Source organism: Oncorhynchus mykiss, chromosome 13 (genome assembly GCF_057628025.1).
Source record: "Oncorhynchus mykiss isolate SJ-2025 chromosome 13, ASM5762802v1, whole genome shotgun sequence".
In the NCBI taxonomy this organism is placed as follows: domain Eukaryota; kingdom Metazoa; phylum Chordata; class Actinopteri; order Salmoniformes; family Salmonidae; genus Oncorhynchus; species Oncorhynchus mykiss.
This window is the reverse complement of record NC_143034.1, coordinates 51,019,900-51,034,046: the sequence shown is the minus strand read 5'-3', so window position 1 is coordinate 51,034,046 and position 14,147 is coordinate 51,019,900. Positions and strand designations below refer to the sequence as shown.

Genomic DNA, 14,147 nt, shown 5'->3' with positions numbered 1-14,147 from the left:
ACAGGAGGAAGTGGACCTCGCTAAGCAAGCAGCGTGACGTCCTTTACACCAGCATGACCCCATTCATACCATACACCCTTTAGTTCTGACGCTAAATGACTTATCTAGGATCAAACTCTGCAGATCAATAGTTCTTAACCTCAGACTTATCATTACACATTTACTATTAGTTGCTAGTTGTTAACCTATTTCTAGGTTAGTTCAACTTTGATTCAAAGTGGCAGGCGTGTAATGATCTGAAAACTCACTATTTAGTTGCTAGTTGTTAACCTATTTCTAGGTTAGTTCAACTTTGATTCAAAGTGACAGGTGTGAAATGATCTGAAAACTCAATCTGCTACAAACTACCTATCAAAGTAAAGCCCTACAATATTTACAGAATCAGTGTTCAATAACTCCTGGATCTGGTAGTTCAAAGCGAATCTTATCGCCCTGTGTTTTAGTGTTTAACAGACACATTCTTGTTTCTCTGCTCTTCCTTTGTTCTCCTGGTGGACATGGCAATCCTATAGCCCTGACAGGCTCTGCTTCCGTACCTCCAAAGGCACTAGTTAAAGCCCTTGACGGGGAACATCTGTGGGGTAGAGATACACCAGGCTTTTCCAGAGAACCCGGAGGCTTTACGAGACAGAGGCCGGTTTAATGAGACACTCTCAACTGTTCTGGCCAGGGCTTTGGAGTTGCCCGTCCCTGACACATCCTCACATGGCTTGATTTTCTATGGAGAAACTTGGGGGGGAGGGCTTCAAGCCTTCACCTTTTAAAGGCCCATTTTATTGTCATTTACTGTTTACTTCTTCCTTGGATACAGTTCAGTCTTTGTCTCTGTATTGATTTGTTCAAAGAATGGTCTGGTGTGACAGTATACGGAAAGTGTTGTTGAATCAACTTAATGGTGGTATTTATTGATGAAGACGCAGGTGCACTGGTCTATGCCTGGAATAATTTGTGTCAAGTTGATAAGAGAACAGTGATGTATTGATTTTTCTTTCAATATGTCACTCATTCTTATCATTTTCATACATAATCATTCCGAAACCTTTTATTCGTCAACCTGTTTGGTTCATGTCAGGTTCTAAGCAAATACATAACCTTGTGAAAACATTAGTCCATCCTAGTGACATGGTTTATTATCAACATTGCCATTTACAGATACACATTGTCAGGGTTAAAACAGAAGATCCTACACCTTCTCAGTCCCCCTGTCTTAGCAGCCCCTTTGCGAGGATCAGAGACACGGCTAGACACATGGACCCCATAAATCCCTGCTTTGGGGGCTGTTTCTCATGCTGTGCGAAATGAGGGAAGGAAGTCGCCGGCAAAGGAGCGAACCAAGGAGCGAGCAAGGCATGCTGTGAGTTGGCCCCAGCCCCTAAGGTCGATGAGGGAGATATAATGTCAGTTTCCTTATCAAATCAGCTGTGATTCGCTTTCTCTCATTGTTTGTTTTTTCTACTGATGTTTTCCAACGGTCGAAACATACAACGTCAGTGCTTCATTGGAGCATGAGCTGAGGCCTTAGCAGTGTTTTTTGAGTCAGTTAGACCCTATGACATCAGTTTCACTTGTCTTAGTCAGTGATATCCTCTTCACTACATCTTAGCTTTAACAAGGGATCAAGTTTTCAGTCTGGCAAATATCTCTCTCTCCTCCCTTGGATATTTATACCCCAGTGTGTGTCCCTCCAGCTGTTTTTTACCTAAACAAACACCACAGCCACAGGGACTACTCAGTTACCCCCAAATGGTTTGTGTAGGTCATCAGAGCCACAGAGAAGCACCAGTATACCTTGTCTCTGGTTGGCTCTTGAGATTCAGGAAGGAGAAAAGTGGCTGTAGGTTAAAGAAGTACCCTGAGGCACTCCGCACAAATACAAAAAGACCCAAACACTTGGTATGATAATAATCGTATGTCTGTTTCCTGGCCTTTCACTGTCAATAGTGAATGTCTGTCAGTTTGAACTGCAATCACGTGCAAATCACTACAGTAGTGCAGCAGGTTTCTTAGCAAATCTCTGCAGGTGGGTTTGACTGGTTTATTTTCATTGGAATTAAGATTTGTAATTTACCAGTAGTTAAATAGTTTAATACTATTAGCTCACGGGTCTCTAATCTCTACCAGCCCCTAACCTCTAGTTAGTAGACTATGTATGATGAATTGCCTAATAACCTGCTAACACATTCATTTCCATGATGGCTTCATAGCTAATTAGCTGCTAATAGGCTACATACAATGTGCCTTATTCTAAAGTGTTACTTATCAGGATCTTTGACACCCACCCTTCCCACTCCCACCACACTCTCTCCCCTCCCAGCTGGTTGTGGGTTGCCAGGCCCTGCAAACCACAAAACCGTGCTTATGTAAGGGTGAGATGGCGTTCGCCAGCCAAATACCTCCGGGCTTTGCGGCACATGCCGAGATCCTCTGGGACTAATAATATCCCCCTTCAGCGTCTCAGAAAGGGGGGTCAGGTCCCCCCCCTCTCTAGGTTTGTTTTTGGGGGCTGACGCCTCATGTGATTTGAGGACACTCGGCCCAGAGGCTAATTTTGACCACCCTAGTATGGAGTGTGTGGGGAGTGTATATGCAGTTCTGACAGCAAGCATAGTGTCCCTATGTTTCCTTGGGGTTACATAGTGGCAACTAACTGTCCAGAACTGTCTGGATTTGGAGATTCACTTTGAATCTTCTGGGATAGATCCAGGCTGAATCACATCCGGCCGTGATTGGGAGTCCCATAGGGCAGCGCACAATTGGCCCAGCGTCGTCCAGATTTGGCCGGGGTAGGCCGTCATTGTAAATAAGAATTTGTTCTTAACTGACTTCCCTAGTTAAATAAATAAAATCTGATTGTCTGTAAATATAAGTTAGGACATAAATGTTATAATATTAGTTAGATTAAAGAAGATATGCAAACATGTTTTTGGACAATTAGTTGTTTTTAGCTGCTTTGAGTTGTATTTCCTTGTGCTCCTCCCTGAAGCTATGGTGGTCTTATACAGATTCTTACAGTAACTGACTGCACTACTGCTCAATCAGTAATCCTGCCTAGAAAATAGCTAAATGTTCTCCTGCCTCAGAGGCAAACCTAAAGCACAGTCATCTGAAGTAAATCAATTTTTCCTAATTGTAACATAATCTACAATGAAGCATTGTTTCTCTACTAATTTAAAAAAGACTGCAGTGTTTAACTAGAAATGTTTCACGGAGTCTCATCTGTATTTGCCTTAGTTCTTAAAATAACCTTATGGTTCCGACTGGACTCACTGGACAGACGTTTGGTATTTTAGATAAATCTTTGTACCTCCAATAAGTATGATATGTTACGTTTGGTATGGTTACCAAAGACAGAAGGTTACTTAAAGACAGAAACGATAGGAGGGAGGTTGGTTGGGGAGGATGGGTGGACGTATCTAGCAATCCAAAGGTTGCGTGTTCGAGTCGTGTTGGGGACAACTGTAGCATTTTAGTTAACTCTTCCCCTAACCTTTATTTTAACCTTAACCCAATAAACTTTTTCTGTAAATTCTCCTAACCTTTGTCTTTAGTTCTCCAAACCACCAACGTAAATTCTCCCTGTAATTCTCCTTTGCTGTTCCGTTTCAACATGCAACCTTGTCTCAGAGAAATATGTATAGTACAAGATCATCCGAGATGTATAATACTTTCCATCATCCAATTTGTATGCTATTGTACAACCGGGTATGACGAATGATATTACAAGTCCTCTAAATCATATGAAATCGTATGACCGCTATTCCATAATGTAACCTAACCTAACATAAAGTATCATACTAAATGGACCGACAGATTTACATACCAAATCTTACAAATTGACCTGAGGTCAGGTTGCATGGTTGGAGAAAAGGGGCATTGGTGTCACTGTGACACGGTGTCAACTCACTCAGGTTAAAATCAGTGTGTCCTCGAGAAAAAACAGGCTGTTCCTGATAAAGATTAAAACTTCCACTCCTTCTAGACTACCCTATGTACAGAAACACATTATGGCATAGCCTACACACTGTTTTATATCATACTTACAGACTTATTACAATGTACAACATAAGTTACATTTCACACATCTCCACACATCCTCACCTCCCTTTCTCTGCTTCACTCTCTCACATACATTACACACAAACATGCACAGGCTGCTGCAGTCTACCTCATGAAAGAAGGCATTAACAGTTAAAGGGCAGTTTTTTTCTGCTTCCTTGCCAGGGTTTTTTCTGGATCAAACTGGGGCTTAGGTGGTGGTGGGTGAGGCGAGTGTGTGGCAATGGTCGTGGCCAATGGTGCGGTCATCGACCAAACATTTTCGATGTACTCCTGTTGGCCATAGTGACACATTTTTCTATGTGGCGGAGATAAAATGTTGCAGTTTTAAAGCTACTTTCCTGCAGCTCTACACATTTTGTCATGGCTTATGCTATCTGAGTGACTGAAATATTATAACAAAATCAATGGGGGTCCCATGTCATGACAAAAATACTCCTGAATGCATCATTTCTCATTCTCCCTGATTGTCTAGCTTTTATTTTGGTGATTTTCAGTTCTCAAAGATGATCTTATTAAAAAAATATAAAGGTCCATTATATTTTCTACATAGTTTATATCTGGTTTTAGTCATTTAAGTTTACACTTAAAAACTTTTTCCATACGGAAAATTACTGTTTGGACATAGGCGGCACGCCAATACTTTTCTATGCTGAAAAAAACCCTGTGTGCTCTTGCCATCTTTCTGCCGGAATGTGTTCAACAGCACCGTCATCCAAGAAAAAACTACTGAGAATTCTCCAAAACCACAGCCACTTGGACTGATCTCCTGCTAATGATTCAGACATAGACTCTATTCCACTCTGTATGCATTGATAAAAAAACATTCCCCAAAGCTACTGTTAATCCAGCGAGCATTCTCCTTAGTATTGGTTCCTTTGGTGGAGATGGACACTAGCCAGGGTCTATAGCCAGGGCACATTCTCATAGTGCTATTACCTCTTTTGGACTGAATTCTGACTTTCTCTCATAGCTCCTGGGTAGTGTTCTCGTTCTTAAAGATCTTTCCCTCCTAAAAGCTTGACTTTGTCCTGGTCAAGTTTGGCACAGCAGGACTTATATATAAGTCCTATATTAAACCACAGCTTTGAAAGGCCTAATCAAATGTGAGCAGTATTTTATTTGAGTTATGGAGCCAGTGAGCTCCCCCTGCTCCCATTCACTTTCAACAGAAAATAAAGCTCCGTTTCCTGTTAGATAAGTCACACTCAAACTAGCAGGTCCAGAAACAGACGCGGAGTGCACCTCTTTCTATAGGCAGATAAGATCCAATGTTGTTTGGCTAGTCTGTGGTCAGATCGTCATAGCAGTCCACATGCTACAATATACTCTATATATCTCTATTTGGAGCCAGAACAGGGATTTGACATGATTACAGAAATAGTATTTCCTGATGAATACAGCCATTCATTTTTCTTAGACAGCGACCCAACATTTTTACATTACAGTGTTGACAGCCAACTCCATGGAAAACAACTGACAAAAGAGGATCTGTCAATTTCTCCTAAGAAGTGAGCCATCCTGTCTGTATATATAGTTGAAGTCGGGAGATTACATACACTTTAGCCAAATACATTTAAACCCAGTTTTTCACAATTCCTGACATTTAATCCTAGTAAAAATTCCCTGTCTCAGATCAGTTAGGATCAACACTTTATTTTAAGAATATGAAATGTCAGAATAATAGGAGAGAGAATTATTTATTTCAGATTTTACATTACTTTCATCACATTCTCAGTGGGTCAGAAGTTTGCACACACTCAATTAGTATTTGGTGGCATTGCTTTAAATTGTTTAACTTGGGTCAAATGTTTTGTGTAGCCTTCCACAAGCTTCCCACTATAAGTTGGGTGAATTTTGACCCATTCCTCCTTACTGAGCTGGTGTAACTGAGTCAGGTTTGTAGGCCTCCTTGCTTGCACATGCCTTTTCAGTTCTTCCCACAAATGTTCTATAGGATTGAGGTCAGGGCTTTGTGATGGCCTCTCCAATACCTTGACTTTGTTGTCCGTTAGCCATTTTGCCACAACTTTGGAAGTATGCGTGGGGTCATTGTCCATTTGGAAGACCCATTTGCGACCAAGCTTTCACTTCCTGACTGATGTCTTGAGATGCTTCAATATATCCACATCATTTACCTACCTCATGATGCCATCTATTTTGTGAAGTGCACCAGTCCATCCTGCAGCAAAACACCCCCACAACATGATGCTGCCACCCCCGTACTTCACGGTTGGGATGGTGTTCTTTGCTTGCAAGCCTCCCCCTTTTTCCTCCAAACATAACGATTGTCATTATGGCCAAACAGTTCTATTTTTGTTTCATCGGACCAGAGGACATTTCTCCAAAAAGTACAATCTTTGTCCCCATGTGCAGTTGCAAACCGTAGTCTGGCTTTTTTATGGCGGTTTTGGAGCAGTGGCTTCTTCCTTGCTGAGCGGCCTTTCAGGCTATGTCGATATAGGACTCGTTTTACTATTTATATAGATACTTTTGTACCTGTTTCCTCCAGCATCTTCACAAGGTCCTTTGCAGTTGTTCTGGGATTGAGTTGCACTTTTCGCACCAAAGTACGTTCATCTCTAGGAGACCAAGCGCTTCTCCTTCCTGAGCGGTATGACGGCTGCGTGGTCCCATGGTGTTTATACTTGCGTACAGATGATTGTGGTGCCTTCAGGCGTTTGGAAATTGCTCCCAAGGATGATCCAGACTTGTGGAGGTCTACAATCAGGTCTTGGCTGATTTCTTCTGATTTTCCCATGATGTCAAGCAAAGACACACACTGAGTTTGAAGGTTGGCCTTGAAATAAATCCACAGGTACACCTCCAATTGACTCAAATTATGTCAATTAGCCTATCAGACGCTTCTAAAGCCATGATGTAATTTTCTGGAATTTTCCAAGTTTTTTAAAGGTACAGTCAACTTTGTATGTAAACTTCTGACCCACTGGAATTGTGATACAGTGAATTATAAGTGAAATAATCTGTCTGTCAACAATCATTGGAAAAATTACTTGTGCCGTGCACACAGTAGATGACCTAACCTGTTACGACTTCCGCCGAAGTTGGTCGCTCTCCTTGTTCGGGCGGCATTCGGCGGTCGACATCACCAGTTTTCTAGCCACCACCGATCCACTTTTCATCTTCCATTTGTTTTGTCTTCATTGTACACACCTGGTTTCCAGTCCCATAATTATATGTTCCTTATTTAAGCCCCTGGTTCCCCCATGGTTTTGTGCGTGTTTGTTCATTGTAAGTTAATTTGTATTTGTGAGCTTGATTATTTTCCTTCTTGGGATATTTGTTGTTTTGAGTAAAGTTACGTGAATTACTCATCTCTGTGTCCTGTGCCTGACTCCAACTTACCTGCTACACCTAGACGCCTTACATAACCGACTTGCCAAAACTATAGTTTGTTAACAAGAAATTTGTGGAGTGGTTGAAAAGTTTTATTGACTCCAACCTAAGTGTATGTAAACTTCCGACTTCTACTATATAGTGGGGTCCGAAATTATTGACACCCTTGATAAAGATGAGCGATAATTGTATTATATTATATTATACTAATACAATTCCTCAGATAAATACATTTTGTTGATCAAGTAATTGTTTATTTTCTCAAAATGTTAAGGGTCAAAATTATTGACACCCCTAAATATTCTTATAAATTAAGTAGTCAAAAAATGTGGTCCCATATTCCTAACAAACAATGAATACATCAAGCTTGTGACTCTACAAACTTCGATGCATTTGCAGTTAGCTTTAGCTCTGTTTTACAATATTTTGTGCCCAATAGAAATGAAAGGTAAATAATGTATTGTGTCATATCGAAGTCACGTTTATTTTAAATTAGAATATGTTTCTAACACATCTGCATTAATGTGGATGCTACCATGATTACGGATAATCCTGAATGAATCGTGACTAATGATGAGTGAGAAAGTTACCGAGTGTTAAATATCATACCCCCAAGACACACACACACACACACACACACACACACACACACACACTCTTATACATCATCTTCATGAACTTTTCCGATGGAGCCAGATAAACGTTGCAGCAAATCAAAGTACTCGTCTTTTACTAGAATTGGTGGCAGAGGGCTAGATGTGGTAAGTTCACTGCTTCTGACGGCTCCCTGCTGAATGATTTCACTGGCTGGTGTTTGATCACCAAATCCGTTCCTGGTGGGTTGAAAGAGATCTAGAGAGATGGGGAGAGTGAGATGAAGTGACTGAGTGAGGAGCCTTACACCGCTGTTTTTCTTTATGTGGGGTTCATTCCTGGAAGCGGCAAACCCAAAAATAGGTTGTCCAGTGAAGGAAGAAATCAACCCCCTGTTCTCTACCCCCATCACCCCTCCATCCCCCCACCAGCCAGTCATGACCTGCTCCCACTGCCACTCTTACATAAGCTAGGTGTCGTCGTTGGACATCCCGCATCATCCTGGCTCTCTGTGAACATAGTAAAATGGAGCTAGTGTGTGCTGTAAACAGGACAACCCTCATTCAGGTTGACTTTGGCACCCACTTTGCACTGTCACTGTGTTTTAGTGTCACGATGCCCGGGTGCCAAATTCTACCAATAGTGCTCCTTATTGTTGTGAGCTTGGCTCTTGGATCAGGACACTTGACTGAGAACGACAACTTGGTGTTTGTGGACAGAGCAGGCATGCAGTAGGACAGCTTGTGTTCTGAGTGGGACAGCAGAGGGCAGTGAGAACTACTGCCCTGATATCCCCGCCTTATTGTTGCGTAATCTTTAGAGTAAGTGTGGACAGTTGGTCTCCTACAGCACTTGTCTCCTGGGAGAGAGAGTGAGAGAGAGGCGTCTGTTGCTTTGTACTGAAAACCACCGGCTGGGCTGTTGTCGTGTGTAAAAACCCCATCCAGCATTTTGGAAACACAAACAAACACATGCTGCTAAACCTCTCTGAAACAATCACTTTCGTTTTCTCTATAATTGATGCATTGATTTCTGGGAATTCTGCTCTAACCCCCTCCAACGACATTGAAGATAGAAAGAATTTGGTGCCATTAGAGAACTGTTACGCGTCAGTGTTTCCAAGCCCCTGGTAGAGTAATGCGTGCCTTATGAGAGGGTTGGGGATGGCAGGTTTCTGGCTTGGCACAACTCTTCCTCTTGGTCTTTGGCACTGGTCTTTTACATCTCCTCCCACCACAGGCTGATAGTTAGAGTACTGGCTACTGTATCAATACCGTCATCTATTCACATCTAGATTTTTGTAGCTATATCTGTTAATCTGCAAATATTATGCAGTGAACTCACATGATTGTGTAACCTTATGCAATGAAACCCAGCCACCTATAATTACATTGAGGGGCCTAGATACATTTGCAGGTTTCATAATAAATTACTTAGCATTGGCCTGTACATTGTGTATTATATACTGTATGTTTGTGTCTCGTCCATTTAAGCTCTAATCTCAATACTTCTGTATATAGCAATATATTCTAATTTTCCCTCTTGTATTGCTAAACTCAGCAAAAAAAGAAACGTCCTCTCACTGTCAACTACGTTTATTTTCAGCAAACTTAACATGTGTAAATATTTGTATGAACATAACAAGATTCAACAACTGAGACATAAACTGAAGAAGTTCCACAGACATGTGGCTAACAGAAATGGAATAATGTGTCCCTAAACAAAGGGGGGGTCAAAATCAAAAGTAACAATCAGTGTCTGGTGTGGCCACCAGCTGCATTAAATACTGCAGTGCATCTCCTCCTCATGGACTGCACCAGATTTGCCAGGTCTTGCTATGAGATGTTACCATACTCTTCCACTAAGGCACCTGCAAGTACCCGGACATTTCTGGGGGGAATGGCCCTAGTCCTCACCCTCCGATCCAACAGGTCCCAGACGTGCTCAATGGGATTGAGATCCTGGCTCTTCACTGGCCATGGCAGAACACTGACATTCCTGTCTTGCAGGAAATCACTCACTGAGCAGTATGGCTGGTGGCATTGTCATGCTGGAGGGTTACGTCAGGATGAGCGTGCAGGAAGGGTACCACATGAGGGAGGAGGATGTCTTCCCTGTAACGCACAGCAATGACAACAAGCTCCGCCCGAAGATGCTGTGACACACCACCCCAGACTATGACGGACCCTCCACCTCCAAATCGACCCCGCTCCAGAGTACAGGCTTCGGTGTAACGCTCATTCCTTCAACGATAAACGTGAATCCAACCATCACCCTTGGTCAGACAAAACCGCGACTCGTCAGTGTAGAGAACTTTTTTCCAGTCCTGTCTGGTCCAGTGAGGGTGGATTTGTGCCCATAGGGAACGTTGTTGCCGGTGATGTCTGGTGAGGACCTGCCTTACAACAGGCCTACAAGCCCTCAGTCCAGCCTCTCTCAGCCTATTGTGGACAGTCTGAGCACTGATGGAGGGATTTGTGCGTTCCTGGTGTAACTCGGGCAGTTGTTGCCATCCTGTACCTGTCCCGCAGGTGTAATGTTTGGATGTACCGATCCTGTGCAGGTGTTGTTACATGTGGTCTGCCACTGCGAGGACAATCAGCTGTTCGTCCTGTTTCCCTGTAGTGTTGTCTTAGGCTTCTCACAGTACGGACATTTCAATTTATTGCCCTGGCCACATCTGCAGCCCTCATGCCTCCTTGCAGCATGCCTAAGGCACTTTCACACAGATGAGCAGGGACCCTGTGAATCTTTCTTTTGGTGTTTTTCAGAGTCAGTAGAAAGGCCTCTTTAGTGTCCTATGTTTTCATAACTGTGACCTTAATTCACTACCGTTTGTAAGCTGTTAGTGTCTTAACGGCCGTACCACAGCTGTATGTTCATTAATTGTTTATGGTTCATTGGACAAGCATGAGAAACAGTGTTTAAACCCTTTACAATAACAATCTGTGAAGGTATTTGGATTTTTACAAATTATCTTTGAAAGACAGCATCATGAAAAAGAGTTTATATTTGTGTCTACTCTATTGTACTGTCAGAGTCTAGGTGATGTGGTTAAGACGGAGTCAGGCTCAGGACACAGAGATGAGTTATAATAGTAACTTTACTCAAAAATAATCTTCCAACAAGGAGAACGAAAATCCAGAATCACATACGCGAGGCAACTGACAACAATAAACACGCACAAAACCATGATAGCTCCAGAGGGTTAAATAGGGAAATAATTCAAATCTAATGGGAACTAGGTGTGTACAATACAGACAAAACAAATGGAAAAAGAAATGTTGATCGGTGGAGGCTAGAATGCCGGCGACGTCAACCGCCGAACGCCGCCCGAACAAGGAGAGGCACCAACTTCGGCGGAAGTCGTAACATGTGTACCTCTATAACCTACTACGTGTATAGTCTCTAATGTATTCTCCTCTTCCCTCTCTCCAGACGCGGAGGCTGACGAAGGTGGAGCGCCAGCGTTTCAGTGAGGAGGTGGAGATGCTGAAGGGGCTGCAGCACCCCAATATCGTCCGCTTCTACGACTCCTGGAAGGACAACTGCAAGGGTCACAAGTGCATCCTTCTAGTCACCGAACTCATGACATCAGGCACCCTCAAGACGTGAGTTAAAGGGATACAATTTGTATGTATCTGCATCCAGTATGAAGTTAGTTAGAGGTAGTTTCACAAGCCAATGCTAACTAGCTTAGCACAAAGACTGAAAGTATGCTAGCTGTACATAAAAATGGTTTCTATCAGTTCATCTGACTCTCGGAAAATAGATCAAGGTCTTCATTGCCAAAACCCTAAACTATCCCTTTAAGTCCATCCCCACTGCCTGAGTATTAAGCAGATGGGGAAAAGTATGTGCCATTTTCCTACGTCATCTCCTTGTAAAAGGTGCAAAAGACTTTAAGCAGATATGCTTTCCATCTGTGTTTTTCTGTTCATGTTAGTGAATCTACTGAATTGGTGTGTTAGCCATGTGGCTAACATCTGTCGAAATGGAGTGTCACTCTCAATTTGAGCATGACAGGAGAAAATTGGTTCCAGAGACAGATGGAATGGAAAATGCTACCTCATCCTCAGGCTCTCAAATTCAATGTGAGCACCCCTGGTCCATAGTGCTCTGTTAATTAGTAACACTTGTTGCTTACACTGTTGTACCCCATGGTTCCAATCGCTCAGTTGGTTGGACACCAGGGTTTTGGGTTTGAGTCCTGCATAGGCTGCACGTACTCATATCAGCCTCACCCTGCAGGTACCTGAAGAGGTTCAAGGAGATGAAGCTGAAGCTGCTGCAGCGCTGGAGCCACCAGATCCTGAAGGGCCTCCACTTCCTCCACACCCGCACCCCGCCCATCATCCACAGGGACCTCAAGTGTGACAACATCTTCATCACCGGCCCCACAGGCTCCGTCAAGATCGGCGATTTGGGCCTGGCCACACTAAAGAGTGCCTCGTTCGCCAAGAGTGTCATTGGTGAGTCTCCCAACTACCAGCCACAGCCACAGCCACTTCAGTTGACACTGACACTCAGTATGATGGAGTGCATCAGGGCTCTATTCTAGACCCTGTGACTATTGAATATTTCTCAATGTAGGATTAAAGCGTTCTGTCACCACTACTAAGGTTTTAAAGTGAGACGTACGTAATACCTGAAACCTCATAGAGGATGTTAAAACGTTTTGCCACCTACAACATTTGCTTTAATGTATTTTAAAAATTGTATTACAGAGATACAGTGTTGTGTGAAACGGTTATTTAATATTTCAATAAATAATTTCTTCCAGTGGCAAACACTCAGTGTAAAATGGAGTCCCAGTCCCACTGCTACCTGTGTACTACTGTCCCTTCAGTGTGGTGTGACCTTAAACTGGAGCAACTGTAAATAAAGCCTTCAATGCCATGTTTTATGCTCACCACTGTTTATTTATTTGGCTAGATGTTTATATTTATACTGTCATGGTGCATGACGGCTAGTCTTTGCAGTGACGTCAGGACGGCTGCCCGACATGTTCTAATCTATCACAGTGTTTGGTCTCAGTGACTTTTTAATAGTGTGGGTCATCTAAGTCCCATTTGGAAACCTTCAAATCTACAGACGTTTAACATTTGTTTTACATTATCACGCTCGTATAAGATTTGGTGTTGTATCAATAAATAACTTATCTTTTGATTACCTCCTCCTTCTGTACCGCCTTTGATACATTTTTTCCATTTGAATACACTTGTACTTGCCAATACACATTTTCCGCACTGTATTACAAGGCACACAGTTGGCTACTTGTTCCAAAGTGGTCAGAGTGAGAATGAATAAGGCCACTCTATTGTGAAGTGTAACTGCAGTTGTCAGTGAAGTAGGACCACATTTTGCGCCATTCTCATAACCACTATCATTATACCCCCTCCTCACTCTACCCCCCCTTCCCCCCTCTGTAGGGACTCCTGAGTTCATGGCTCCAGAGATGTACGAGGAGAAGTATGATGAGGCGGTGGACGTCTATGCCTTTGGGATGTGCATGCTTGAGATGACCACGTCTGAGTACCCCTACTCCGAGTGCCAGAACGCTGCCCAGATCTACCGTAAAGTCACCAGCGTGAGTGGATTTCTCTGTCTCTAGTGGATTATGTGTGTCCAGTCCATGTTGTTCAGTTTGTCTGTTGTTTTGCTAGATGTCGGTCAGATCTGAAGAGAAATTTGGCCATCTTTCTGGTTGCAGTTTGCAGTTTGACAGCACCACTTGTTCAGTGTAGTGCTGCTTGCCTCTGGGAATAGGTAAGCAGGAAAGAGGCATTCAAACGGCGTGCAACATGTGCAAGGATCATCATCTCTTGTTCCTTTCAACTAACTGCTGTTCTCTCTTTCTCTATCCACCCCCCTCTGTCTTTCTTTTGAAGTTGCTTGCTATGCATCACTAATGTGACACAAATAGATACACAAAAACACTCAATTACATACTCTCTCTCTGTTGTGAATGCCACCAACATTCTCACTTCCATCCGGTCTCCAAAAATAGAAACCCTCCCCTTGTACCCAACCCTGTTATCTCTGTTACTGAGTGTTTATCAGACCACTAATGGTAATCTACCATTTCTCATTTCTATGCAATGTTGCTGTGACATTTCTCATCAGCAGAGTCAATTACA

General features: G+C 42.8%; 1 protein-coding gene across 1 annotated transcript in view; it reads left to right on the top strand.

Moving 5' to 3' along the window:
- Window positions 1–14,147, top strand: part of LOC110486396 (serine/threonine-protein kinase WNK4) — a 71,052-nt gene that overhangs the window by 17,892 nt on the left and 39,013 nt on the right. Inside the window, exons 2-4 of the mRNA XM_021557957.3 lie at window positions 11,446–11,618; window positions 12,259–12,479; window positions 13,440–13,597. Of these exons, the coding sequence (XP_021413632.3) occupies window positions 11,446–11,618; window positions 12,259–12,479; window positions 13,440–13,597 (552 nt within the window). The remainder of the gene's footprint in view (window positions 1–11,445; window positions 11,619–12,258; window positions 12,480–13,439; window positions 13,598–14,147) is intronic.